This window comes from Candoia aspera, chromosome 3, assembly GCF_035149785.1.
Source record: "Candoia aspera isolate rCanAsp1 chromosome 3, rCanAsp1.hap2, whole genome shotgun sequence".
In the NCBI taxonomy this organism is placed as follows: domain Eukaryota; kingdom Metazoa; phylum Chordata; class Lepidosauria; order Squamata; family Boidae; genus Candoia; species Candoia aspera.
In genome coordinates, this window is record NC_086155.1 from 134617290 (window position 1) to 134645189 (window position 27900).

At 38.4% G+C, this 27900-nt stretch overlaps 1 protein-coding gene across 2 annotated transcripts; it reads left to right on the forward strand.

The window, feature by feature from the left end:
- The first annotated feature begins 18 nt into the window (after nucleotides 1-18).
- ZCCHC2 (zinc finger CCHC-type containing 2) lies at nucleotides 19-27522 on the forward strand. 2 transcript variants are annotated; one of them, XM_063298789.1, is made up of 14 exons: nucleotides 19-1026; nucleotides 4436-4541; nucleotides 5199-5275; nucleotides 6158-6229; nucleotides 8537-8649; nucleotides 10416-10510; nucleotides 11789-11872; nucleotides 12534-12591; nucleotides 14366-14498; nucleotides 15878-15942; nucleotides 18043-18137; nucleotides 20361-20489; nucleotides 23295-24719; nucleotides 26356-27522. In XM_063298789.1, exons 1-14 carry the CDS (start codon nucleotides 19-21, stop codon nucleotides 26421-26423), a joined length of 3528 nt encoding a protein of 1175 aa, XP_063154859.1. In that variant the 3' UTR covers nucleotides 26424-27522. The 2 variants fall into 2 exon arrangements, with proteins under 2 accessions (XP_063154859.1, XP_063154860.1); XM_063298790.1 differs by lacking the exon at nucleotides 20361-20489.
- The last annotated feature ends 378 nt before the right edge of the window (nucleotides 27523-27900 follow it).

Here is a 27900-nt window from a genome sequence, read left to right on the forward strand (position 1 = left end):
GCCTCCTCCGTCTCGAGGATGCTGAAGATGAAGCTGCCGGTAAAGCAGCCGCAGCAACGGCAAACGATGAGCCGTAAAAGGGCGGAGGAAGACGACGCGGGAGCGGCCGCCGGTATCCCGCTAAGGGCCCACGGCAGCTGCGGGGGCGGAGGCCTACCCAATCACCCGCCTCGCAGCGAGGCTGGATCCGGGGCGATGGTGGCCCCGGGGTCCGGCGGGTCTTCGCCGCCGCTACTGCGCTGCCTTTGCGGCTGCTCGGCCGGAGGGGCCCGCGAAGCCGTCTACGAGTGGTTCGGCCTGGCCCTGGGCTCGGCTCAGCGGCTGGAATTCGCAGTAGGACTGCTCGACTTGCTCAACCCGCTGGAGCTTCGCTTCCTGGGCTCCTGCCTGGAGGAACTGGCCCGAAAGGACTACCATTGCTTGCGGGACTCGGAGGCCAAAGCTAACGGCGGTGGCACTGCTTCGGGAACCGCCGACGCCGCCCAGACGGGGAGCAATTCTGCTGCAGCCGGGGGCAGCCGAGAGCCACAGCAGCTTCTTACGGCGCCGCCGCCGCCACCGTCTTCTCCTCCCGGGGCTGCAGCCACTGGTTCCCCCCCTCCAGCGACTCCTCTCCTCGCGCTGGGCGGCAGCGACTTTCGCGACCCTGCTGTGCGGTCCAAGCTAATCGTCTATATGGCGCTGTTGGGATCCGAGAACCGCGAGGCTGCCAGCCGCCTGCATCGCCTGCTGCCCCATGTGGACTCCATCTTGCAGAGCTGCCGATCGCTCGGGCCCCTGCGCCCGGGAAGAAAAGGAGGCGAAGAGGAGGAGGCCGCCTTAGCTGGGCCTGAGGTCGCGACGGCGGCGGAGGGCCTAGGGCTGGTTGCTCAAGAGGAGCTGTTGCTCCTTTTCACCATGGCTTCTCTGCACCCTGCCTTCTCTTTCCACCAGAGAGTCACACTCAGGGAGCACTTGGAGCGGTTGCGGAGAGCCCTCTGCCGGGATGAAGAAGACATGGAGGGGTTCACTTGCCATGGGTCTCGGGTAAGGGTACCCTTTCCACATTTACACCCCTTTGCAGCCCCTCTCTGTCTCTAGTTTAATCAGTAGTCACGGATGGAGTCTAAGTAAATATATCTGTACTGCTTCAACCTGCTATAACAAACTCCTAGAAAACTTGCTCATGTGACATAATGTATGTGTGTGTGTATACACACAATTTTTTCTCAAGATACTTTGATATATATTTCCCATCTTCCTCAGCCAGCATGGTTAATAGCAACACTATCTAAGGGATCATAGGAGCTGTAATCCAGCATATCCAGAGGAAGCTAGTTTGGGGACTAGTATCAATTTAAGGCTGTTTTTCATCCTTCTCTAACTAGCCCTTTGGTTACATTACCTGTTTGTAAGTTAATGTACAAATAGGCTTAGGTTAATAACCTAATTCATTGATTGGAAGAAGCTGGTTCTGTGAGCTCTTCCTCATGACTTGCAAACTGCAATCTGGAGATGTCTCAACACCTGTAATAAGGAGATATAAAATGAATAATGCCACCTTCAACACTCCCTATCACAATAAGCTTAGGGGGTGGGGACCTGCCCTGCTCCACTTGATCACTTGAGATTGCTGTTGACTTTACCTCCTGGTTCCCGGCCACTCATTTGCAGTGCCATTTGCATGACCTTGTCAGGTCTCTCCCAGTGTGTCAAACAGTAATCTCTCATAATTTACCCTGCCAGACTTGACAGCAGATCCTTGGGTTGCCAAAGGTTGGAGTTATAGAAACAGAAAAGGTGTGGGAGGGGGGCTGTAACTGTCAATTCTTATGCTCTTTGGATGTGTTCTTTTTTATATATATATACCTGTAGTAATTTCACTAAAAATTACAATTAAAAGATAAAAACTAATACTAAAAGAAATAGAAAGTGCAGAAATACATAGAAAAGAAAGAAAAAATCAAGGAATATTTAAAGAAATGACTCCCCCCTTCATCACAAGTATAAACAATTTTCGTAACTTATGACCTTCTCTTAAAATAAAACAAAGATCTCTTCTTCCCATATCCTATCTCTTATCTATAAACAAATTCTTAAAGCCTTGTCATTTCTGTCCTGATCAGCAAAAGTCCATTAAGGTTTACCAGAAATAATGTACTAGGGTTATAACATATCTATTTTAACCTTGATCAAATAAACCAATTTTATATTACTTCCTTTTACTTTTAACAATCTTGATCTTTAGTCCCTTCAAATAATATCCTAGAACTTGATTTCTTTGCATTTTTTCTTTGTCCTCACAAAATCCTTCAAAGCTCTAACAAGCCTCTTTTGTAAATCCAATATAGGAAAATTATCCAGGTCACTCTCTTGGGTTGTAATTTGTATGTTCCTTTTAATTATTAAGACACCAGCCAGCTTCTTTTGTATCTCCAGTGTAGCATCTTTTTTCCATATCATTCTTGTAGCCTGTCATTTTTAAATCCACTTTCAGATCAATCTCAATTTTGTCAGATATAACTTGTTCTTCTTTCATAACATCTTTTAAATACAATCTGTCTATAGAGGCAGACACTCTTAAAATTGACTTCTGAGTCCATTATTCAAAAATATCCTTCAATATGTCCAATGTTAAAGTATTTTGCTCCATTCTATATTAATGAGTCAAGTTTATGTATTCTTCTCCTTTAATTGTAATCTTTAGTTCCTTCTGGTTCCCTCTAGTGTCCAACCTTCGAAGTCTCATCCTATCATGTTTTTTTAGAGAGAATTCAAAACAATAGCATTTTCCCATGGGAAGGATTCTTATGATTAATTCCAAAATCTTACTTCAAATCCATCTGGACCCCTTAGTCTGTTTGTAACTTTCCAGAATCAAAATTCTAATCATCCAAAATAATTTTTTTAAGTCCTTAGACTCAGAATGCTTTTTAAATACAATTCCAATATAGTAGAAAATAATAGGTACTGAATTTGCTACACACATGATATAAGCTGTAAACTTAGTTTAAAGCTTTTGGGTGAAGAGGCTTTGACAATATTCCAGCTTATTTCATCTTAACTTTGTGGAATGTAGGTAGGAAGAGAAAAATATCTGAAACTTTGAGATTACAGTACAGGTAGTCCTTGACTTAGGGCCATTCGTTCAGCAACAGTTTGAATTTACAATGGTGCTGAACGAAGGGACTTACGACCTGTGCCCAAAGTTACAGCTGTTGCAGCGCCCTCGCAGCCATGTGATCAAAATTCAGGCACTTGGCAGTCCACCTGCACTTATGACTGCAAGGGTGCTTCAACTCCCCCCCTCGCCTATCTACCTCCCCTTCTCTGCCCTTTTGGCCATCCTGCACCCTGCCTTGCAGGGCGGCAAGCAGCCCCAGGACCACATGGCTCTGGGGCTGCAGGAAGCCTCTGAGCCTCAGCATAGCACAAAGCTGCAGCCGCACCAGCCCAGCTGCGCAAAGCTGCCCCAGGAAGCTGCAGCTGCCCCAGCCTGTATGCCTTCTCTCCCAGTCCCCACATCGACCTTTTGCCTTTTTTGCCCAGCCACCATGGCTGGTGCAGAAGCGCCTGACTGCCTTTGCTGTTTCTGTTTCCTTTTCGGACCCAGCTTCTCTGGCGAACATGTCCTCCACATGGTTCTGTTTGGAACGCTGTCTTCAGAAGCTTGCGCTCTCTTTGCAGAGGCTTAGGAAACCTGCCCTGTCTTATCATATGATGGATAAAAATATAGGCTGCACACTACCCACAGCCGATTGCAAAAATGAGATAACTAAACAGTACTTTGTTAGGGCCCAGCAAGAGGCTCACCGCCATGAGATCACCTGAAGGATCTCAGAGCTACACGAAGTGAAGCAATTGGTGAACTTGCCCCCTGATTGGCTGGTGTGGAATGTTCCACTTTGATCTTGTTCTCTCCTGCCTATTTGACTGATTCCCTGCCCCCCCCCCCCGTTCTACTCTCCCCATCCCCCCTGCAGCTTCCTGGGGTGGCTGGGCTGGGGCAGCTTCTTGCTGTGCTGCGGCTCAAGAGCTTCTTGCAGCCTCAGAGCCATGTGGTTCTGGGGCTGCTTGCTGCCCCACAAGGCAGGGTGCAGGGCAGCCAAAAGGGCAGAGATGTGGGGAGAGATAGGCAGGTAGGAGTCAGTCCCTTACCTTACTGAGGCTCGGGGCTGGGAGGGGCCAACCCCGGAATGGCTTGGATTGGGGAATTGACAGGAAAATTTGCTTAACAGTGACAAGGGGAATTGCCAGTATTGCCATCACTAAGCGATGCTGTCACATGACATCTCTCTCTATGACCGCATTTCTTAGGGATGGAGGTTCCAGTCCCAATTGTGGTTGTAAGTTGAGGACTACCTGTATACTTTTGAGTTAATGCATTTTGATTTTCTGTATTGCCAAAAGTGATCACATTTATATGTAACACTGATTTTTCTTTCCTTCAATTTAGAACTTTTCCCATAACTGCATGCCAGCAAGTGAGAGCAGTTTACTTGAACAAAGGGCAGCAGTTCATGATAAACATATGGTGGCCCCTCACAGACCACAGCAAGAAGGTATATAGATAGAATCTTATATCTTGGGAAACTCGACTTTTAGGGAAATTGTTTCTCATTTTGTATCATTACAAACTAGCTGTGATAAATATACCACTACTGCTTGGTAAGCTTGTAGGTGTCTAGGTTTCCTCCCATCTTTGTACCTGGAGAAATGAGTGGGAATGTGCAAGAATAACTATTGATTAGTAAAGCATTCCATTAACTCTTTTGGAGGACAGAAGTAGAAGTACAATTTATGTAGTTTGTATTTGTTTGCATTCTACAATCTATGCAAACTATATCAGGGACAACATACATTTAGTAACTGAGGCCTGTGCTGAATCCAGTCTTATATGAGAAGACTTTCATTCCACTTGCTCAGATTTGCTTCAAGCACTTGGACCACTCAGAGCAATTTTGGAGCAGATAATGGTGCGGGGAAGACTATCAGTGCAGTGATACAATTGGTTATAATCCAGTGGTTTGACTGTATAATGAAGGTGTTATAAAACTGAATGGCTAGAAGCAAACCGATGTGCCATTGATCTCTTGAAATTTTATTAAAAATCTAAATTTCCAGTAATAGTGACAAGATGGTCAAACAAGTAACAAACACATTAAATCTTAAACGGCGCTGTGAATTACTGAACTGTGTCTTGTTTTGGTTATTTTCAGCTGTACACATTCAGAAAATAATGCTGAAAGGAGTACCTAGGAAAAGATCTGATAAACATTTGGAATATACTTTCAAAGTAAGTTATCTGTCTGAAGGCCATATATCTCTGTAATACTGTTTAAAGTTACATGGGATCTAAAATATTGGCACATGCACTGCATTAGTCATAATGGTAAATCATAGTTTAGCACCATGATTAAAAAAGAACTTGTTCAAATGCTGGGCCTGCATGCTCCCCATTTTGCTTTCCACATAACTGGGAAGAGAAATAAAACAACTTTATCTGTCCCTGAATAATGACATTAAATACAAATAATAGGTAATACAGTACATATTTTAGAGAATATTATATGCACGAGGCAAGACTTTTTTAAGTCAAGATTTTAAAACACATAGCTGTGCTAATTTCTGAATGAAACAAAGACATTTATCTGTGTTTATTGTTGAATTCGTAAGTGTCCAAAAGTTATTTTCTCTCATAATATTAAAATTTAAGTTTACCCATTAAAATTAAATGTGGGGAGATTTAGAAGCAGTATATAATGAATGGATAAGCTGTGGAATTTTTTATCATTGGATATAGTGATGATCACTAGTTTAGATAATTCTAAAAGGAAATTGCATAAACTCATGGGGGTCTTAAATGTTGTTCACTACCTCTGGAAGCATGGCCTGAGATCAACAGTAATCTCTGATATTAGCATAGCTGCTTGAGTTCAGCAGCAGAGAAAGGCTATTGCACTCCTGTCCATGTTTAAGAGCTTCCTCAATGCACCTGGTTGGTCACTTTGTGTTATAGACAGCTGGACTAAAAGGGCTATTGACTGGAACCAATAGAGGGTTTCTTAATTTCTCTTGTTTTTTGTTTCTAAAATCTGTCTTGGTTATTTAGTGTTTGAGTATGAAATATACTAGTTGTTTTGAAACTGAATTCTAATTTTTCTTCTTTCTCATTCAGGTAATCTGGTCTGACCATTCTGTATCCTGTGTAACAAAAACACACCAGGAACTACAAGAATTTCTCTTAAAAGTAAGTATACAAAGGACTGTGTAATAAAGCTAGATAGCATGATGTTTTATTTCAAATTACAGTGGTAGATTGCACTTTCGATATGTAAGGTTGACCAGAAAGTCTGCTAATCTGTCAAGAATTATTCATGTATTCAGTTTCTAGATGAATATACACAAGTGTTAGTATTTCTTATGAAATATTAACCATGTTGTTATGACTGCTTAGGAAGCAATAAATTGTCTCTAGTGATATTATTTGAAACAAAAGGATTTCCAGAAATCCTTTTCTTCACCCTTGTGCATGGGCCAAATCTATTATTTTGATTCTGCTGGAGCAAGTTATGCTGACCACTCTATAATTTCATGAGACATGGTGTTTGTGCCGATTTTCAATAGTGGTTTTTAAAAATAACCTTTCAGGGGCATGTTGGGGCAGTTGGCAACAAGTTATGAGTTAAATGTGCACTATTGAGACCAGTTGGGAAGACGAAGAGAGAAACGGTATACTTCTGTTCATCCAATGTTTCCCCTCTCCTGAAAGTCAGTATAGGCTTAGGGATCTGTCCAATATTCTCTGTAGTAAAATGGATACAAATATTTCATTCAGTTTCTCTGCAGTTTTCTTACTGTCTTTGAACGTTTGTTTTACTCGGTCATCTAATGGCACAGCCATTCCTTTGCTGGTTTTCTGTTTCAAATATATTTTGTGTGTGTGTGTGTGTGCGCGGGGGCCATATTGTCATCTTACACCTCTTCTGACAGAATTCATGTTTGAATTCATGTTTTGCTCCTTTTTGTTTTTTCACTGGATCAGGCTTTCCATTTCTTCACATTAAGCCTTCTTAACAGCACCTCACCCACGCAGATCCATGAGCTTTGCCTGTCTAGCTGGCCCTGCACTTGAAATAAGTAGCATTTCTGAGAATGCTGTTGACAGTCCTGGAATTCAATCTGCTCCCTAGCAGCCAGATTTCTTCCAGAAGTGACTTCTGTGGGTGTATGTGTGTACACAGAAGTGACTGACTATATTTTTCAATGTCAGTGGTGCCAAAATGGAGCAGGTCTTCTGCTTACTATCTAGCAACTTACCTAGACAGCACATGACATTCATTATATTTGCATCAGTCTGGTAAGTTAGAAGGTGATTTGCATACCTGCCACAAATCCATTTATCCATTTTTCTAATGACTGAATTATCTACAACCAAAAGCAGTCCACCTTTCTAAAGAAGTTTCCTCGGTACAAGATGTAGGTTTATAATTCCAAAATTGGATTCCTCCTATAGAAGCATCTCTCTTATCCACAAAATGACATCCTTCTCCCCAAGACTGTTGTTGTTCTTGGTAGAAGAGGTGCTGTTAACTTGAGAGTGAGTCAAAGCTACCATATCTTGAAGGTGTTGTTTATAATCTCTGTGGCACCTGTAAACATTTCCAGTCACAACAGTTATAAACAGGAATGGACTTGTTTTATGAGAGTCAGGAGCTCATTGCACGATGGATAAAGCCAAGACTTATTCCCCAAAGGCAGACAGTCGTAAATGTGACAATACACGCACACACTCATACACACGCACACACAACAGGGACCACCAGACTTTCTAACTTAACAGACTGATGCAAATACAGTGAATGTCATGCACTGTCTAGATAAGTTGCTAGATAGTAAGCAGAAGACCTCCATTTTGGCACCACTGACATTGAAAAATATAGCCAGTCACTTCTGTGTACACACACACACACACACACACACCAGGAACAACCCTTTTTCCTGCTGGCTTTTTACCTTCATACTAGCTACTGTTGGTAACTTAGTTTTCTTCTTCTTTAGACAGTCCCTATATTACATTTTTTAAGAGTTTGGACCCTGGCTTCTTAACATAATCATTTAATTCACCTTGATATCTGGGGATCAAATGTCAAAACTCCCTGTTTCTGTTTGCCCTTCTGTTTGCTTACTCTCATCGTGACTTTTAACTGCATCTTCTCTTTCTAAAGAATGCTAAATGCTGGCTGGGTGGGTTTCATCTTTCACTGAATAAAGACGCCATATCCTATTGTAGAGAATAAAATTCAATTGACTGTACTACTATGCTTATTGTGATGGCTTCTTCACCTGAAAGGAATCATGCTGTGTTACTAGCATATACTGGTTAGTTTAAATGAAAATCATTCAAATCATTGTTGATCTGTTTATTTCTAGAATGAAGATGGGAGTTCTAATAGTGCCAATTAAATTTACAATTAAAACTGCTGGGTCATCTACCTATTTACTTAAGATACATGTTACTTTTTCTACCAATAATTAATACTGTGCCTTTCACCAGCTTCCAAAGGCTCTTTCTTCTGAAGCATTTGACAAGACTATTTTAGCAGCATTAAATCAGGGGTTACAGAAACAAGAAGAAAGGAGACATTCAGACTTTGAGCCTATGATAAGGTAAAACTTTTGAGCAATGAATATACAGTAGTTATTTTTACTGTGAGACATAATTTGTCTTGAATTTATCAATTCCTATATTAAAAGTTAAACTCACTACGCATACCTGTGGTCTTTCTGGCAATTGAGATAAATGGTTTCACATTCTTGAAACAGTGTCATTTCAGTGCTTACTATTGAACAGCTTTTAATGTTTTTATTGTAAGCTGCTTTGGTGAGCGTACTCTGAAAGATACAGTGGTGCTTAAAAGTTTGTGAACCCTTTTGAATTTTCAATATTTCTGCATAAATATGACCTAAAATGTGATCTGTTTTCCACACAAGTCCTAAAACTAGATAAAGAGAACCCAATTAAACAAATGAGTCAAAAACATTATACTTGTTCATTTATAAAGCTACATTTGTGTGTGGCAAAAGGATGTGAACCTCCAGGATTATCCGTTCATTTGAGTGAGAAATTAGAGTTAGGTGTTTCAATCAATGGGATGATAATCAGGATGATTGTGGGAAGTCCTGCCTTATTTAAAGAACAGAATTCTGGGTATTCACTATCACAGTCTGATCTTCAGATATGTGGAAGTATGTCATGGGTCAAAGCAGATTTGTGAGGACCTCAGAGAAACAGTTGTTGATGCTCACTAGGCTGGAAAAGGTTACAGAACCATTTCCAAAGCGTTTGGACTCCACCAGTCCTGTCAGGCAGATGTGTACAAATGGAGGCAATTCAACACCATTGTTACCCTCCCCAGGAGTGGTTGATCAACCAAGATCACACTAAGAGCAAGGGTTATAATTCTCTGGGTGGTCTCAAAGAACCCCAGGGTAATATCTGAGGAACCAAAGGCCTCTCTTGCATTGGCAAATGTTACTGTTCATGAGAACACTATCATGAGATCACTGAACAACCATGGTTTGCATGGCAGGGTTGCAAGGAGAAAACCACTATTCTCCAAAAAGAACATTGCCGCCCATTGTGATAAGCCAGAAGGCTATTGGAAGAAAGTTCTCTGGTAAATGAGACCAAAATAGAACTTTTTGCCTTGAATGAAAAGTGCTATGTTTAGTGAAAGGCAAACACTGCATTCCAGCATGAGAACTTTATCCCATCTGTGAAATGTGGTGCCTCTGGACCAGGATGACTTGTTATCATTTATGGAACTATGAATTCTGAATTGTACCAGCAAATTCTACAGGATAATGTCAGGTGATCTGTCTGAGAACTGAAGGTCAAGAGAAAGTGGGTCATACAGAAGAATTATGGCCCAAAGCACACAAGTCGTTCAACCACAGAATGGTTTAAGCAGAAGAAAGTTAATGTTTTGGAACGGCCAAGTCAAAGTTCTGACCTTAATCCTATAGAAATGTTGTGGAAGGACCTGAAGTGGGCAGTTTATGCAAGGAAGTCCACCAACATCCCTGAGTTGAAGCTGTTCTATAAGGAGGAGTGGGCTAAAATTCCTCCAAGCCGACATGCAGGACTGATCAACAGTTATCAGAAACGTTTAGTTGCAGTTGTTGCTGCTCAAGGGGGATACCAGTTACTGAAAGCAAAGGTTCACATACTTTTGCCATATAGAAATATGTAGCTTTGGATCATTTTCCTCAATAAATAAATGAACAAGTATTTTTTGACTAGTTTGTTTAATTGGGTTCTCTTTAGTTCCATTTGTTTATTTGTGATGGAGGTTTGATGCATAGTGGCAGTTCTCTTTGTTAAATTTTAAATGTGTTCCTTGGTGCAATTGATTTTTCTATATATGTTGTAGGCAACTTTTTGCAAATACTTCCCCAGCTTTCCTCCAGAATCAGAGAGTAAACAACTTCTTTCAGACTCTGTCTTCAGAAGATTTACACACTCATAGTAAGAAACTCATTTTTTTTATTCTGTTACAAACTTGTACAGAAGTTTCCAGTTTCTCAGCATACCTGATCCATGGGTCAATTAAGGTTACAAGGACTGAATATTACATCAAGTTGTTGATCAGATCATTCTTATCAGGTGTTCTTAGTATATTACATATAGTTACTGTTATGGGTGGCAACTTTTAATTGTATATGTTGAAGTTAGCTCATGCAACTAACCCTTTTCACTTTCTGCAACCCTCTGTACTTCAAAGCATCCTACTAGCATCACACTTCCGTTGGGTGCAGCATTTAGATTATACATACGTAGGCATAGGAAATAAAAACATGTGTTGAATTGTAACAGAGAAGGGAATTGTGTTGCCTGAAATGATTCAGAGATCTGCAGTGAAGTGGATTGGAAGAGGATGATTGGTTGCACAAACTCTTCCCATTTGCACAGCCATGAAAAACAACCCTAAACTTTATACTATTGTAATTGAAGAAAAATGCATATAGGCAAGATGCAGAAGTAGTTTAGGTAGTTTACTGGATGATGTGAATTATTTTTCCTAAACTGGATGCATTGTCAGCTTAAGCTACAAACTAAAGCATCTGTGAAGGCATCCAAAATATGTGTATATCAGCTTGAATGAAAACCAAGTGAATCAGTAAATTAGCATATATGAAATGAACACTAACATAATACATATATAATAATATCTCAGCTCCTTATTAGCTTTAGATGCTAATTTATTAGGAAAGCTCCACTCTGTAACAGCACTTAACTGACACTGTCTGATCTCAAAATGCTAAGCAGGGTTAGCCCTATAAGTACTTGAGTAGGATACCAGGAAGAAATAACAGTTCTGTAAGGTTGACTAGAAAGTTGAAAAAAATCCAGAAGATAATGCCAAATAACTTCTTGTACACAAGACTAGGTGGACATGTCCCTGAAGTTTACAGAAGTTTGGTGAACACTTTTTCTTCCTTTTTATTAGAAAAAATTCCACCATTATTGTTATTAAAGTACACTATTTTTTCATTGTAGCATTTTAGTATATATATTTCATTTTGTGGGTCTATGGATGCCATTTAGAAGTATCAAATACAGTCTTCCTATGACCATTGCATTGAACACTGCTAATAGCAGGCATTGATTTCTGCTAACAACAGCTGCTGGAATTCACTTGCCCTAACTTCTGATGTTCTGCAGGTTTTTGTAACTCCAGTTTGTTGTTCTACTTAAGCTTTTGAAATAATTATATTTTATTGTTCAATGGCTGTTACCTTTCAGATAACTTCCAGTCTTCCCTGAAGACATCTAAGATGCCAGAACACTTCAAGGAGGATAGCTCAGAAGCTTCAAGCCAAGAAGAAGGTAAGCATTTGTTCCAACATAAAGAATGAGAACTTCTTTCTGAGTTACATCTTGAGGTCTCTCAGTAATGTATTTTTGCTTTGGAGAGGTATAATAAATGACACTGGTGTAACTAGTTTGAGTTAGATTTCCCTTTCTTTTTTCATACCTTTTATTACCTGCTTCCAATTTCTATTGCTTGCTGCTACTTAAATTTTTTTCTGTGCTTTTCCTAGCATTACTTACACCAAAAGGGATTAGTGTGATGAATATGTGTGTATGTTTTAAGCAGAAGACCCTCAGGTCTGAAAATGATTAGAAAGTAAAAACCCAAAGAATACATAATTCATAGTTTTTAAACTGAATGTTGATTATACTGTGCCATCTGACTTGGATAGATCTAGTACTTCATTTCAGCCATATTGCGGTTCTGTGAGCAAGAAAGTTATACTTGCCTGAATAAATCTAGGTAATTGTAAAAGACGCTAGTTAGCAATTGGGTTGATTACTAAGTTGCTAAATGCATTACTATATAGTACTACTTGGGGTATTCCAGTCATGACAAAATACTAAAAACATAATTCTGTAATACTCTGTATAAAGGAATTTTTCTGGTACTGTATAATGAAACCAGTATACTGTAATATTTAACTAATATTGTAACACTTTATTTTCTATGTAGACATGATACAGCACCCTGTGATTCATAAGAAACATAATGGGAAATGTCTTGTTGCCAAGTAGGTGTTAAGTATATGCAGCATGTTTCCTTTTCATTTAAACTAATATTTGGTACTTGATTCATAAGAGGAATTTAAAGTTACTTTCACATCCTGCTTAACCAGGATAAGTTTGGGAGTTCTTAAAATGGGAGTTATTAGTATATAAATGATCTTATATTGAAATTTTCTTGAGGGTATACGGATTAAAAAGTTAGACATAATTGGAGAATCCTGTTTTGAAGTTCAGTTCATAATGTAGTCTTGGTAGTTACCAAATAATAGCTGTCCAGTTGAGCCCACAATAGAACATACTTAGTTTTCAGTACAATATGTTATTGAAACTAACAGATATTCCCAGTAGTATGCTTTAAAAGCAAGGAATTAAATCCATCATTTCATATCAGTTATAATTTTGATCCTAGGTATTTATTCCTTCCATAGAAATGTAAATTTTTATACTACTATGTGGTTATCCTGTCTAGCCCAGGAACCTTTCTGGATTTCATAATTAATATCAAAAATTGCCTACAATGTTACAGATGCAGCTAAATTTCTTGAATGGACATCTGATATTTCTGATTTATTCTGTTTAAAAAAACCTATCTTCTCAATTGAGTATTTTGCATTTGCAGAATATAAACTCAGATTGAGAATTAATTTCACTGAAAGTGCTATGAATTATACCCAGGGAATCTCTTACTGTAGGTATTATGCTTTAGTTGTTTCAAACAAGAAACCAATAGTTTGCCAGGTTTTTCTTCAGCTTTCAGTACATTTGTTTGGTATACATAAATTATATAAATAATAAAATAAAATATCCAATAATACTTTGGAACTGTGTGAGGCACATAAGGCCAATAACTCAGGCAGTTGGCTGTGGGAACCATATTTGACATCATAAACAGGCAGCACAGGAACTTTTTCTCACCCAGCACATGGAATATAATATGACTGCATATGGAACCAAACTGTTCATGTTGTAGGCAAGCAGAAAAACTCTGGTAACTTTATATTAATCATATAATTTATACTACACCATTCTACTCTGATAATCAAGGCACCTAACAAAATTTCAAAGGATGTAAAGTTAAAAAAAAAATAGAATCAAGACAGAGTACATTGATGCCAACTTTGTCTCCTGAAGGTAGTTTTGAAATGTCACCTTCCCAAAAACACTGAACTGCTGTTTATAGTCTCTGCATCACAGATAAGATAGGACAACTGCTGTAGCTGTGTTTCTTCAAATGGGCATCTGCATACATAGAATATCCCCCTTCCCCTGATATAGGTGTTTTCTTTTGAAAGGTGTTTCTTGTCCTGATACTTCATGGCTGTCTGTATTGGTTAGTAGGAATGCAGTGAAGCGACTATTCACAAGAGTGAGATAAGGGTGGGCTACCATCATAAAGCTCAGTTCAAGTTCGTTCTGAAATAATGGTCTGCACATGTCCAAACTTGTGTATGTGCAGTTAATTGCTCAAAGAAATATAGTTAAAGATAAGCAGCAATCCCTTTTCTAGAGGAAAGTATACTTAAGTCAGTAGTCCTTAAACTGACCCAATTACCCCTTTTCCCAGTCTTGAATAATGTCATTACCCCCACAAAAAATCAAAAAACAAAACACAAGCATCTTGGCAGCAGTAGTCCCAAGCTGGATCCTTGACTTAAACAATTGCAAATAGATCCATTACCCCAAGATATGCCCAAATTACCCCGAGTTTAAGAACACTGGTTTGGGTGGTTGAAAGGTCAGCAATGTTGTCAATTACAATCTTTTTTTTTTTAACAATAGCACTATTAATACAAGATGTTCTTCATTGGATGGTTTTGACATAACACATTCCGAATACAATGGTGTGGCAGACTGGAGAAGAAAAGGCTGGGCTCTTCAGCAGCACCCAGAACATTGTACAATACTTGATCAGGTATTACGTCTTTTTCATCCCAGGCAACCTATGCAAGAGCAAAACCTCATATAAAGAGGCATAAGGATTTCTGAGACTCATTGTTATGTTAGCTTTTTGCAGTAGAAATTTTTCTTCTCCTCTTTAAGGTGGGAAATTAATGCAGGTAATTTCCCACACTATTTTTTTATACCTGTAAGTTGAGTAGGAGATGTTCACAGGTCATCTCATAAGAGGAAGGAAATAAAAGGGACATAGGCTAATTGGAATGAAAGTAGGAGTATTTCAGTTGGGGGGTGGGTTTGCTGGAAAAGAGCAAGTTAACACATCTAAATTAATATGTAGATCTTTTTCTGCTGTTTGTTTGTTTACTTGGGCAGTGTTATTCCTTATCTGACACTGGGTGAGAGATAATTATGCCCCCCCAAAAGCCAGCATATCTAACTCTCATGTGGTTTGTGGATTGGATGGTGCCACTTTCTGCATGAAATTAGATTAGTATGGCTATCCTCCAGCGTTCTAAGCTAAATGATTCCTAGAATCTGCCAATTCACTGGTAATTATTTGAAGCAATAAAACCCTTTTTTATAGCTTTCTCTTGCATAGATCTGCAGTTTAACCAATAGGTTTACTATATACTGAAGTTGAATTCATGAATATCCAATGAGATTAAGTTGTAAACAGCCATATTGCTCTGAAAATATATGCCCAATTAATATAAATAAATACCTTTGGACAGCTGGGGCAGTATTAAGCATATGGCCTGGTGGTAACTCACATAGAAGCATATGATGGGAATTGCTGTTTTCATGAAAGTACTGATTACTGTTGAAATTTTCATAACTGTGTTTACTCTCAGATGGTGCCATACGGCTTGTCTTTCTGATGGAATGATTGAATTCAGGATTTCAAAATTGTAGCTGGGTTAGACATATTAAACAAACATAGTCACTCTTCCATTCTTACACAAACACACTATGGCTGGACTGCTTACCTCATACGGTGTATGAGACCTATAAAAACCTGTTACAAACCTCAGCCCTGAAAAATGACACCCAACTTTTGTTACTCAGAAGGGTGAATTTCAAAGACTGTACACAGAGAAGGTATTATGTGCCTTAAACAGCTCATTGCTTCATGTTGTATCTAAACCCCCTAATGCTGAAAGAGAAGGATGAAATCTTTTTCATTTATATAATGTAAAGTAGAGTTAGGTTTGCTGTGCATATCTACCAAAATGACTGTAGTTAATTCTTAGAAGGCTTATAGCTGCCTCTAAAGCAATTGCAAGTTGGCGACTGTTACACATTAGGGCAAGAAATACAACCAATATCATTACATTTTTACGTGAAATTGTACACTGATGGAAAACTTCTGATCTAGTTTTTTTTATCATCTAGCATATAGGAGAGAAAAGGACCTTGCCTGTAATAAACAAAAAGAAAGGAAAGCAGCAACCAGAAAAGTAGGTGTTAATTTCATTTTTAAAAGAAACAGTATTGTTTAAATGTTTTCCCCAAAATATGCCCATTCTCTGTGGAATCAATTATATTGCTGCCTGTTATTGAAAAATGGAATGTATGTAATTCAGACAAGTGTGGTTGATAATCTTGATCATTAGCAATATTAGACAGTTGAATGCATATATAGTATTAAGAACAGCATGTATAAAATTGATAAATATAACTTAGAATTAAAGTTGTAAGTAATAGGATATAAGTTTCTGAATAAACACAAGGGGGAGCTTGCTTCTGATAATTAGTTAATAGAAGTTTGACTGAAGAGCTAGTATTTTATAATACTTAATATTACCAATGGACAAATTGATGTCCCGTTTCAGGAATAACTAAATGATCTTACATCATTTTTCTTAATAATGAACAACTTGAGTTTTATGACTTAACATCGACATCTTGGGAATCATGGAACTACAATGGACGGGAATGGGGAATATAATTCAGGTGACCATTATATCTACTTCTGTGGCAAGAATCCCTTAGAAGAAATGGAGTAGTCCTCGTAGTCAATAAAAGAGTGGGAAGAGCAGTACTGGGGTACAACATCAGAAATGACAGAATGATCTCAGTTTGAATCCAAGGTAAACCATTCAGCATCACAGTAATCCAAGTCTGTGCCCCAACCACTGACGCCAAAGAAGCTGAAGTTGACCGGTTCTGTGAAGACCTGCAACACCTTCTAGAACTAACACCAAAAAAGGATGTCCTTTTCATCATAGGGGATTGGAATGCTAAAGAAGGAAGTCAAGAAATAACCAGAATAACAAGCAAGTCCAGCCTTGGAGTACAAAATGAAGCAGGGCAAAGGCTAATAGAGTTTTGTCAAGAGAACACGCTGAAAGTGTACACACAGTGAGAGTGAATAGCAGACTGTTCTCAAGGGAAAGTGAAGACAGAAAGCTGAAGGTTCAAATCAGCTGATTCAACATATAGGAAAATGCTAATATCTTCAAATTTAATACAAAAATAGTAACAGGAAGACAATTATTTACTTAATCTTTGAAATTTCCTTTGGAAGGAAAACGAAATCCAAAACTTAAAAAAAAAATTAAAAAGTAATCCCAAAAATAACATTAAGCACCAAGAGAACCAGCTTCTCCTTGCTGTAGAAAGCCTCTCTTGGGGTACATATATTTAAAAAAAAAAATTGATGATTTAGAAATGGGGTGGCCGGTCATAGTGTCCCTTTAAAGGCTATAGCATGGCTTGGAAATGGTGACATCCCTGCCTCCCAGGAGCTCTTACCGTTGACTGCAAAACACTGTTTGCAATCTCCTGGTTGCAAGCTACCATTCCAGAGGACAAATGGGATGATTCCAATTATTTTCCTTGATCTGGAGAACGGTTCTGGGCTTCAGGAAAGCCTGCCTGAGCCCAAAAAAAGCCGCTGCGCTATCAGCTCCACTCATTGAAACAGCAGGCACAGCTTCTCAGAAAGCCATTCCCACCGGAAGCCCAATATGCATCCAAATCTTGAAAGATAATTCTGGGGACCAACTAACATCATTACTTTGGGCATTGAAAGCCATTCAGTATATTATGCAATGGAATTTATTTTAGATTGGGATCAGAGATTGTGGCATTCATTTCCTCAGGATCTCACGCTGCTTGAATAGTTCATGATACCATTACCACAATTTTTTATCCAGATTCATAGACTTTTAGGCAGGAAAGTTTATGTAAATGTTTAGGTTGCTTGAAAAGAAAACATTTTGACATAAAGGTGCTAGGGAATGCTTAAAATGGTGCAGAACCCAGCTATTTTTTATTACAGCAGTATGATCTTTTAATATGATAAAGAGTTCCAACTATCCAGCATTAACAAAAAGAGATAGGGCTAGGATGGATGGGGTATATATTTGTGATATTTTGGAGTCTCTGGGCAGTTTTGCCATTGTTAAAAAGAGTTGGAGGGACATGTCTAGTCACAAACTGGGTATCATGCAGTTTTAGACATTCACAAGTTGATAGCAGATGTTTGGAATTCATGGTACCATGAAGAGAAGTTAATACCTATCCTCTTGATTAATGTTTTTATCCCTGCACAGAGATAAAATAAAGAGAACTGACTCCAGATTACCCATGAGAACTAACTGTGTAAGAGTTGCAGATGCTCATCACCTGCACCCGGGAACAGCAAAAGGTACAAAACACTCTTCAAGTACATTAGAGAATATTTTAATTTTTTTTTTCATTTATATAGTGGGCAATATACTTAGCAAATATGCAGCACAATACTACTTGTAGAATAGTAAGGTGAGATAGCAGTACATTTAGATATGCTGTTAGAGTTTAGTTCAATTCGCATGGATGCTATTACAGTATAATTCATCTTTGTGCAGTTCCCCATATGGATTCTGCACATTCATAGAGTCTACTTGGCATATCTGGCTGGGTGACTTTGGGCCAGTCACTCCCTCTCAACCCAACCCACCTCATAGGGTTGTTGTAGGGAAAAATAGGAGGAAGGAGGAGTATTGGGTATGTTTGCTGCCTTGAGTTATTTATAAAAATAATAAAGGTCTGATAAAAAATATCTGCAGAGCTGAAATCAAGGCACTGCTGCCCACAATCTTTCATTCAAGCAGGGGTCTTATAGTGTCTATGTGGGCTTTGGAAAGCAACACAAGTGCCAATTTTCTTTCTGACTACTATGAAAGCAGTAACTCAGAGAACTTGGAGGAGATCTTTTCCTATTGAACACTTCAACTCTATCTTATTTATTCATTAGGAGGACTTTTTTTTTCTTCTAGCTAAGAAGGCAACCCTATTTTTTTATTAGTGATTTCAACTGGTTGTGTACCCATGCCATAATGGGGACAGAAGTTGTTCAAAAAGTGCCATTAATGTCAAGATGATGGTAGATAGAGTTCTAATTTGTATGTTCATAACCTGTGCTTTAGTGAATATGACCAAGAAAAAGTAAACAAATGGACATAATTATTGCTCTGTGTAGAGCCTTGTTCTGAAATAGGGCTTTGATAACCACTACCATTACGATTACCATGAAGAAGCTCTGTTCACTACCTAGTTTATCCTCCAGTTTCTAGCCAACCACCTGTTTTCAAAAGAATAAGTAGAGATCCAAATTATTATTCTAATTTTGTAAAGATCACCTGAAATAGTAAACTGTATCAATCCTCTACAGGAATCTTGAGAATTAAGATCAAAAAATACTTATTTGAACTGCTGTATAATTCCTTCTGCCAGTTTCTTTTATTGTGAAACAAAGTTGACTAGGTTTTTTACAGGATTGATTTCCCACTCATTAGTCTCAAGGCTTCTCCTAAAGGAAGATTTATTTTCTTGTGCTTTCCCAAACTGTCTTGAATGTTGGCTGCCATAGATCTTCCTAAAATTGAGGATTGTACTTCTGTTATACATAGGATCGCCATGAGTCGTAAAGGACTCGATGGCAACTAACAACAACAAAAACTACCTAAGGAATGGTTGTTTCCATTGCCTGTTAGGACAGAAATGCTTCTTGAAAAAAATCTGCCGGACCATGCTTCCCAAAGTACATATTTGATGTATCTGCAAGAAATAATGTAGCATTTTGCAGAATTGTCATTTGAAACCTTTTCGCTTGCCAATACATGTAAGACTGCATATAGTCCATCAAAAAGTTTGCTTACCTGTAATATATGCTTTTCTCATGGTCAACTGCACAGTCATGCAATTTGTCGTTCTTTCCTGCTGCAACTATTTCATGTACTTGAAGAAAGGCATTGTGTCATAACTGGAAAGAAATTGAGTATAAAGCTCTTTTCATTTAAAAAACAAAAAGCCATGTGCAGATAACATTTCCTTTCAAGTGGGGGGAAAGTGTCTGCTCCTGGACTAGAGTTCTAGAATGTTCAGGCTCTGTGGATATATACAAATCATGAGTTAAAAAGCAATGATCTGAACTCTTACCAGGAACAGAATATACTGTGGGGTTCAGAATTTATTTGCAAGACCGAATTAAAGACTGCATATTATCAGAATTTTTTTTTCCTGAATAAAAGCCATTTATGTTATTTAAGAGTGCTTTTGAATTATGGGAATTGGAAAAGCATTTTTGTATGTTGAGTTTTGGCTGTCTGGGGTGAGGAAGTTAAAAAAAAAAATCTACTTGGCACATCTAGATTCCTTCAGTAAAAAGTAGGTTTTAGAATCTCACCCATGTTTTATATATTGTGACAGTAATTTTGTGCAGTCTAATGGCTTTTATCCTTTGATAATAGATTATATTTTTGTTTATCAGCTGCAACATGCAGAGAGTTGGTGCTTGGGTAGCAAGTAAAAGTGCAGAAAACCCCAAGTTAATTTGCATACTACTTAGTGGTGTTTAGCAGTAATCTTGCTGTTATGACATCTTTTCTAGATTCAAATTTAGACATTACAATTGGAAATGACACATGTGGAGAAACCTCTTCAGAGAGTTACAGTTCTCCTTCTAGTCCACGGCATGATGGAAGGGAAAGTTTTGAAAGTGAAGAAGAAAAAGACAGAGGTTGTATTTTTGTATTTAAAAATAAGAACATATAGAATCACTTAGTATGCTGCTTCTTTAATTTGGTTTTGTGTCCCCAAGTAACAGTCACCAGGAATAGACTTTAACAACTTCATTGATAAAAATTTATAGCATCCAGTTATATATAGTAAATTATAGATAAGAATGCAAGAATCTGAATTATTTTATACATAGGATGAGACTTACACATGAATCCTCCTTCCCTTTCCCTTGTCATTGGGGAAGCAGTAAGTTTTGATAAAACAAGACATATTTACCGAAGTTGCTGTAAATTGTAGCAAATATTGCAAAATGCCCAAATTTAATCTTGACTTTATCTGTGCGACTGTGTTCGGGGTGGCTTCAAAACGTTTTGTCCACAGAGCAAGAGGTTGCCATTCTGTATAGCTGCATCCTTTATATCTGCTTCTTAAATCAACAAATTTCTTCTCTTAATGTTGTCAAAAAAAAAGGGGTGAGGTAAACTTAAATTTATGAAATTATCATAGCCTTTGTCAAAGGTAGGCTTTTAGGTTTGTTAAAGAGATGCTTTATCTTTCCAGCATTATGTAATCATTTTTTAATTATCCAAAAACTTGCTTTTTTTTTTAACCATACATAACTAATTTATAGCTTTCCCACTGGGAAGTTTAATAATAAATTAAAGGTGGATAAGGCTACTAGTCAAGATGATATTCCTTCTAGTGATAGCATCAGAATGGCTTTCAGCATCAGCTACTATGGAATGTGAGTGGAATGATAATGATAATGTAGACAAATTATGCTTGTGGTCTACTGAGAAGCATGAGCTTTGCTATGATGAGAACAGACAGGCTTTTGGTGTAATACAGCCTAATTATTTTTAATATTATTACAGATGAAATTTGTCTATTCGTGATTTTCAAATTTGCAAAGGCAAATTTACACAAAAGTGGATTTGTACATGAACTAAGCCATATTTTTGTAAATAGTTTTAAATTAGCAAAAATTGGTGGGTTTCTACATCATATTAAGCTGTAAGCTAGCGGCATGGAAAATGTTTCAGAATTGAACAGCTCCATTTTAAGTTTGAAGAAGAACTTGGAAAAAAAGCAGTTTCAAGGCTGAAATGTTTCTAAATGGGTTGAAGCAGCCCATTATGAATACAAACCAGCTGATTCACACCTTGAACAACTGTTTTGGACTCAAAATGGGAGCATTTTTGAATTCAAAAATATTTAAGCTTGAAATATTTTGCACATAATCATTATAAACTACCTCATATTAAACTGTTCTCATTACCAAAAGAGAAATCAAGGAAGATGAATAGCCTGTTTTGGAATGCAGTTAGTAAACTTTTCTCAGCATTCAAAAGGTATCTCTTCCAGACGTCTTTTGAAGATGTTATTTCAAGTACACAATTTTCTTGTAGTTTTTCTCATACAATTCCTTTATTATAACGTATGTATTTGTCTTTTTTTTTTTTATTACCGCCCATCTTCCCCCAAAAGGAGGGACTCTGGGCGGTTTACAAAAACAATTAAAATACAGTATCAATATATAATATACAATAAGAGTAAAATATAATAAAATATAGTAAAATCCCGATGGCTAAAAGTTGTATTTCAGTCCATGAGTAAAAATCGTCCTAGGGCGCTAGCCACCCCCACAAATGGCTGTTCCCCATCCTGCTCCAGGCATGATGGCAAAACCAGATTTTTAACTTTTTGCGGAAATCCAGGAGCAAGTGGCTCGTCTCACCTCTGGGGGAAGGATGTTCCATAGGGTGGGAGCTACTGCAGAGAAGGCCCATTTCCTGGACCCTGTCAGATGGAATTCCTTTACGGATGGGGTCCATAGCATACCCTCTCTGCATGACCGGGTGGGACGGGTCGATGTAATGGGGATGAGACGGTCCCTCAGGTAACCTGGCCCCATGCCACGTAGGGCTTTAAAGGTAATAGCCAACACCTTGAATTGGACCCGGAAGCAGACGGAGCCAGTGCAGCTTGCGTAGCAAAGGTGTTACATGTGCCCGCCTTGGGGCACTTAAAATTGCCCACGCGGCTGCATTCTGGACCAGTTGTAGCTTCCAGATATTCTTCAAGGGTAGCCCCATGTAGAGTGCATTGCAGTAGTCTATATGGGAGATAACCAGGGTATGAGTGACTGTTTGAAGGACCTCTTGATCCAGGAAAGGGCGTAAGTGGTGCACAACACGAAGATGAGCAAAAGGCCCTCCTGGCCACAACTGTCACCTGCTCTTCGAGCAGGAGCCATGAGTCCACGAGGACCCCCAGATTATACATAGGGTCTGTCTGGGGCAGTGCCACCCCATCCAGAACTAAAGATGACAATTTCCCGGATACCAAGGAGCCATTAATCCACAGCCACTCCATCTTATCAGGATTCAGCCAAAGCCTGTTGTTCCCCATCCAGGCCCCCAGGCACCTGGAGAGGGTGATCACAGCATCACTTACTTCACCCGGGATGGAGATGTATAACTGAGTATCATCAGCGTACTGATGATACCTCATCCCACGGTGACGGATGATCTCGCCCAGCGGTTTCATGTAGATGTATTGTCTTCCTCTAGAAAGTAATAGTAGTTTGAAATACCAGGCTTATTGATCAGTGTAAATGACAACTTCTAATATATTGATGCAGGCTTTCACAAGTTTTTATTTTTTTTTATTACTGACAACTTCAAATGTTTCTGTTTTAATTACTACAGAATAGTTTTTGTAATTTTAGAAGTAATGTTTTTGCCTAGGGAAAATTGTTTTTCTAGAAACTTGAATATCCTGTTTAATGCCTTTTTCACAGACACAGACAGCAATTCTGAAGATTCTGGGAACCAAAATGTGATGAGGTTTACTGAATATGGTGCTACGGACCTCCATAAGGCACCTACACAGATTTCAGTGACATCAAACAATAAAAATACTGTGGAGGATCCTCTGAGTTCACAATTTCAACACATTTCATTTATGCCTGCCCTGCACTGTGTTGTGCTCAATAGTGCACAGAAGCCTGAAACAGTAGTGCCACCACCTATATCTGCTGATGGAAAAACTTTGGGAATGGTAGTTACAAATTCAGCTCCTGTTGGAATGGGATCTTCTGTTGAATCTGAGAAACACATTGAACTTCTGTCTTCCCCTTTGCCAGCCACATTTTTCCCACCTACAGTCCAGCCTGGTAGCCCTGCGTTGCAGTTAGCAATACACAGAATGAAAATATCTTCTCCACAGGCATCATCTGAAAATTGTGCAGTTAATGGACCACAACAAACTGGAAGCTTAAATATTGGATCACCAAATACTGCCTTTATTCCAGTCCACAGCCCAGGTAATTTTACAGGATCTACAGTTCCTACTACAGATCCAGTCTCAAAACCTGTGTCACATGTGATGGGCTTAAATCATATGGTGCCTCATGTTGATGGAAACACAGGTGTGATCCCTCAGCCTCCTAATCTAAAAGTAGTTGTTCCTGCAGCTGGGCTCTCCACAGCACTTCCACCAGCTCCTTTTACTGTACCAGTAACTCTTCATGCTACCAGCGTTTTGCCTAATCAAAGTACAACTGTGCTGAACACTGTGGCATCAACGCCACCATCTCCAACAACAGGTCTTTGTGTTGGTCAAGTGCAGCCCACTATTCCTCCTGCAATACCTACCCACACTCCAGGTCCTGCACCTAGTCCAAGCCCTGCTTTAACACACAGCACTGCACAGAGTGACAGTACATCCTATATTAGTGCTGTTGGGAATAGTAATGCAAATGGGACGCTGCTGTCCCCACAGCAGCTGGGATCTGGGCCTTGTGGCTCTTGTGGTCGCAGGTGTAGCTGTGGCACCAATGGAAATCTTCAGATTAACAGTTACTATTATCCTAATCCACTTCAAGGACAAGTCTACAGAGTTTCACCTTTCTTCCATCTGCCATTTTGCAATGGTAGCTACCTCAGCCAAGGACATCAGACCAATGGAACACAAATTCCTTATTTCTTCTCTCGGGGCCCATATTCAATGCATGACCCTGTAATGGGGAGCCAAATCAACTATGGTATGCAGCAAATGGCAGGATATCGGGGGTTTTATCCTGTGTATCAAGCTTCAAATGTAGTTGCCAATTCTAATGGATCAGGTCCCAAGAAGAATGGGAATGTGTCCTGTTATAATTGTGGTGTTAGTGGGCACTATGCACAGGATTGTAAGCAGTCATCTATGGAGGCCAGTCAACAAGGTAATCATAACACCCAACACAGTTGCTTCTGAGTCCACATAGTTTTGGTTATTGACCATGTCATTCTCATTCTGCTATCTATGGTTTGTATGTCTGTGTGTGCATGTATGATTGACTGTTACAGAGGTGGGCAGCCTGCAGCCTCCAACCACATTGCTGAAAATTCAACAGAAAAGTTTGACAACTGAAGATCTACTTTCTGCTGTTTTAAGGGTTATTTTGATGTTTTAAGCCTTAGAATAGGCATAAGACATCAAGATACCCAAATGTACCCCTCAAAAAAGTGAAAAATTGCCGAGGAGAAACCTGGCAAATTGTGTCTGCCGCATGGCCTTTATCACTGAAAATAAACAGTGTAATCTCTAGGCACATAAAGTCTGGTGGCTGGAGTATAAAATCACTATGAACTCCTATGTCTTGGGTCCAAGTAATTATTTGAAATAGGTTCAGTAGTTACATTGTCATAATAATATATTGGAATTCATGGATAGCTAAGCACCATTTGAGTTAACCAATTCACTGATTACCATAATGGAAAGCAAACTAAAACTTAATGCATTTGCCTAGATGCTAGCATTTATGTTGCCAAAATTTCATAGGTACGTTCAGAACAGTCAGGCAAAAATATCCTAGCTTTTAAAAGTTAATTCACACATTCTTTATATGTTATAAGCTTATTTTTTTTTAAAAAAAGAACACTATTTTTATATTAATGCATAGGTAGATTTTGTTCTTTCTTCCCTGCAAATGTGACTGATCAGAGATATTTTCAGAAAAAAAGTATCTTAGATGCATAAGTTTGAATAAAACCATTAAAAGCAAGGAGTGTTATCAGTTTTATACCTTAATTCTTTACATTTGTAATTGCAAAGTATATCCATTTTCAGCTTTATTTCATTTTTATTATTATTTTGTATCTGTTGATACTTGACCACTAAAGACCAATTCTATAAGCTGATACTTGGAAGGTATAGTTGCTACAATAGCTCCCATTGCACAGTTAAATCCATCCAAGATTCTGAGGTTATTATGATAAGTTTGTTTGGATGTAATGCTGGGTCAAGATAGCTTTCCCTCTTATGACCACATTTGTGCACCATAATGTTGGCCACAAGTAGTTCAGGAGTTTTTGCTTGGTGAATCACTTGAACACAGATGCAAGTTAATTTTCACCTATAGTTGTGGGAATGCATATCTTTCAAACAATAGCTGATGAAACTGCCTGACTTCCATGATACATCATTAATCTTAACACAAAGGTTAGGCGGCATGTTAAACCGACTAATCTAAAACATAATTGGAAATTTCAGTCTTCCCGGAAGCTACATGATAGGATGGGAAAGAGAAGCACTTGAGCCAGAGAACACTATATGCTAAGTTTATTCTCAAAGCTAAACCATGGTTTGGTGTTATGTTTGAATGTAGCCACTGGGTGTTTATTTGTTCAGGAGAAACTTTTAAAGATTTTCCTTTAAAAATAAACTGATTTCTATATAGTTTATATACATGTGGAAGCTTCTTTGGGATAATAGCATAGCATTTTTGGAAGAGGGTATTCACCTTGGGTTTTTGTAGTTTTTCTCATAACTTTATGAAGTGTAAGCAGTGACTTAGTAAGTTCTTTTTCCTATTCTAGGCACTTACAGATTGAGATATGCACCTCCCCCACCCCCTTCTAATGATACGTTGGATTCTGCTGACTGAAACCAAGTAAACATTGCCTACATACCAAAATGAAGTTTGAGAAATCTGGGAAATTCTTTGGATTTGAGAGATTCTTTGTGTGCGTTTATGTTCTGTTGCATTTTTTTCATTGCTTGTGAACATCTGTTCTAATAGAAAAGAAGAAAGCAATTTTGCTCCTGGTCTGACTTGCATAAAGCATGTTGCTATCTCAGCCAATCATTCATTTGAATTAATTGATGTTTGCACTGAAGACTTGAGAGATGCAATGTTTACTGCATTTTTAAAAAGGTCATTTAATCTCCAGCTACACTGGTGAAGAGCCATTTGGTTAAAAGGAGAAACTGGCTTATGATCCCAAGTCATGTTTCCCTTCCCTTCTCTTGTCTTAATGCTGCTATTCTTCTCTCCCATCTTTGCTGAGTGTACCTGTATCCATGGGACTGGGTAGATAATCAGCTCATTCATTCTAGTAAATCCTACATTTGTGAATTGATGGGGGTATTGCTTGCTCTTCTTGAGAGATGACCATTCAAAAAAATATATAGTTCTTATGTGCCTGAATGCTAAAATTGGGTGGGGAGGATTTAAAATGATATGAACTTTAAAATTTCTGAAATAGAAATACATCAAACGATTTCACTTCTGTTTTCAGTTCTTTTTAAAACCTGTTAGATTCAGAGTAAAAAATTAAAATGAATGCCTTAGCTTATGTCTGCATTTGTAATGGAAATTGACAGCAGGTATCTTAAACATTCAACCTTGTCAGTATAAAAGATACACAAACAGTTTTTAACATTACCCTCTTAAAGTTACTACAGTGTTGTACTTAGAATGTAAATGGTATAGCATTTTGGACAAAAACCTGTGTGTATTCTAAAAATTTGTTGAATATTTGTATACTAGAAAAAGTCTACCAAATAGCGATGTCACTTTCTTATGACAATTTACCACTGTGCGATCACAATATAATGTGAAAAATTCCAATGAGTGTGAAAATTGATCATGTTAGTGTCATATTGCTAAGTTTATTGCTGCTGTATTTTATTTCTCAAAGCCAACTTGTACTAAATTGCACTGAGTTTATCTGGAAGAAAACTTTTGACTGTTGAAATCAACACTGAACTACCACCATATGTGTATCCCCATGTATCACAATTCATTAAAATGTAGATTTTACTTTTTAAAATTAGATATGCAGCAGATGGATACCAGTCAGAACATTTTGATTCATTCTAATTGCTAAACAAACTTGAAAAACTTGATTTATTACATTTATTCATAGATAGCATTTATATTTATAGCACCAATATATTTTGAAAGTAAGGGATAAAGGGGTAGAAGAGAGCTTTAATTTAAAAGAAATTAGTATAGGAAATTATTTTGGTTAAAAATTATTTGCGCTGGGTATGTTGGACCATATTTAAATAAAATAACTGCTTCTGAGTTCAATACAGGTATAAAGCACCAGTGGACTTGCATTCTCAATTATCTGCCA

Bases quoted from the DNA above. Each gene is read 5' to 3' on its own strand.
- ZCCHC2 (XM_063298789.1), top strand. From the start codon at position 19: ATGCTGAAGATGAAGCTGCCGGTAAAGCAGCCGCAGCAACGGCAAACG. The intron at 1,027-4,435 runs GTAAGGGTACCC...CCTTCAATTTAG, and splicing joins TCACTTGCCATGGGTCTCGG to AACTTTTCCCATAACTGCAT. The intron at 12,592-14,365 runs GTAGGTGTTAAG...TTTTAACAATAG, and splicing joins GGGAAATGTCTTGTTGCCAA to CACTATTAATACAAGATGTT.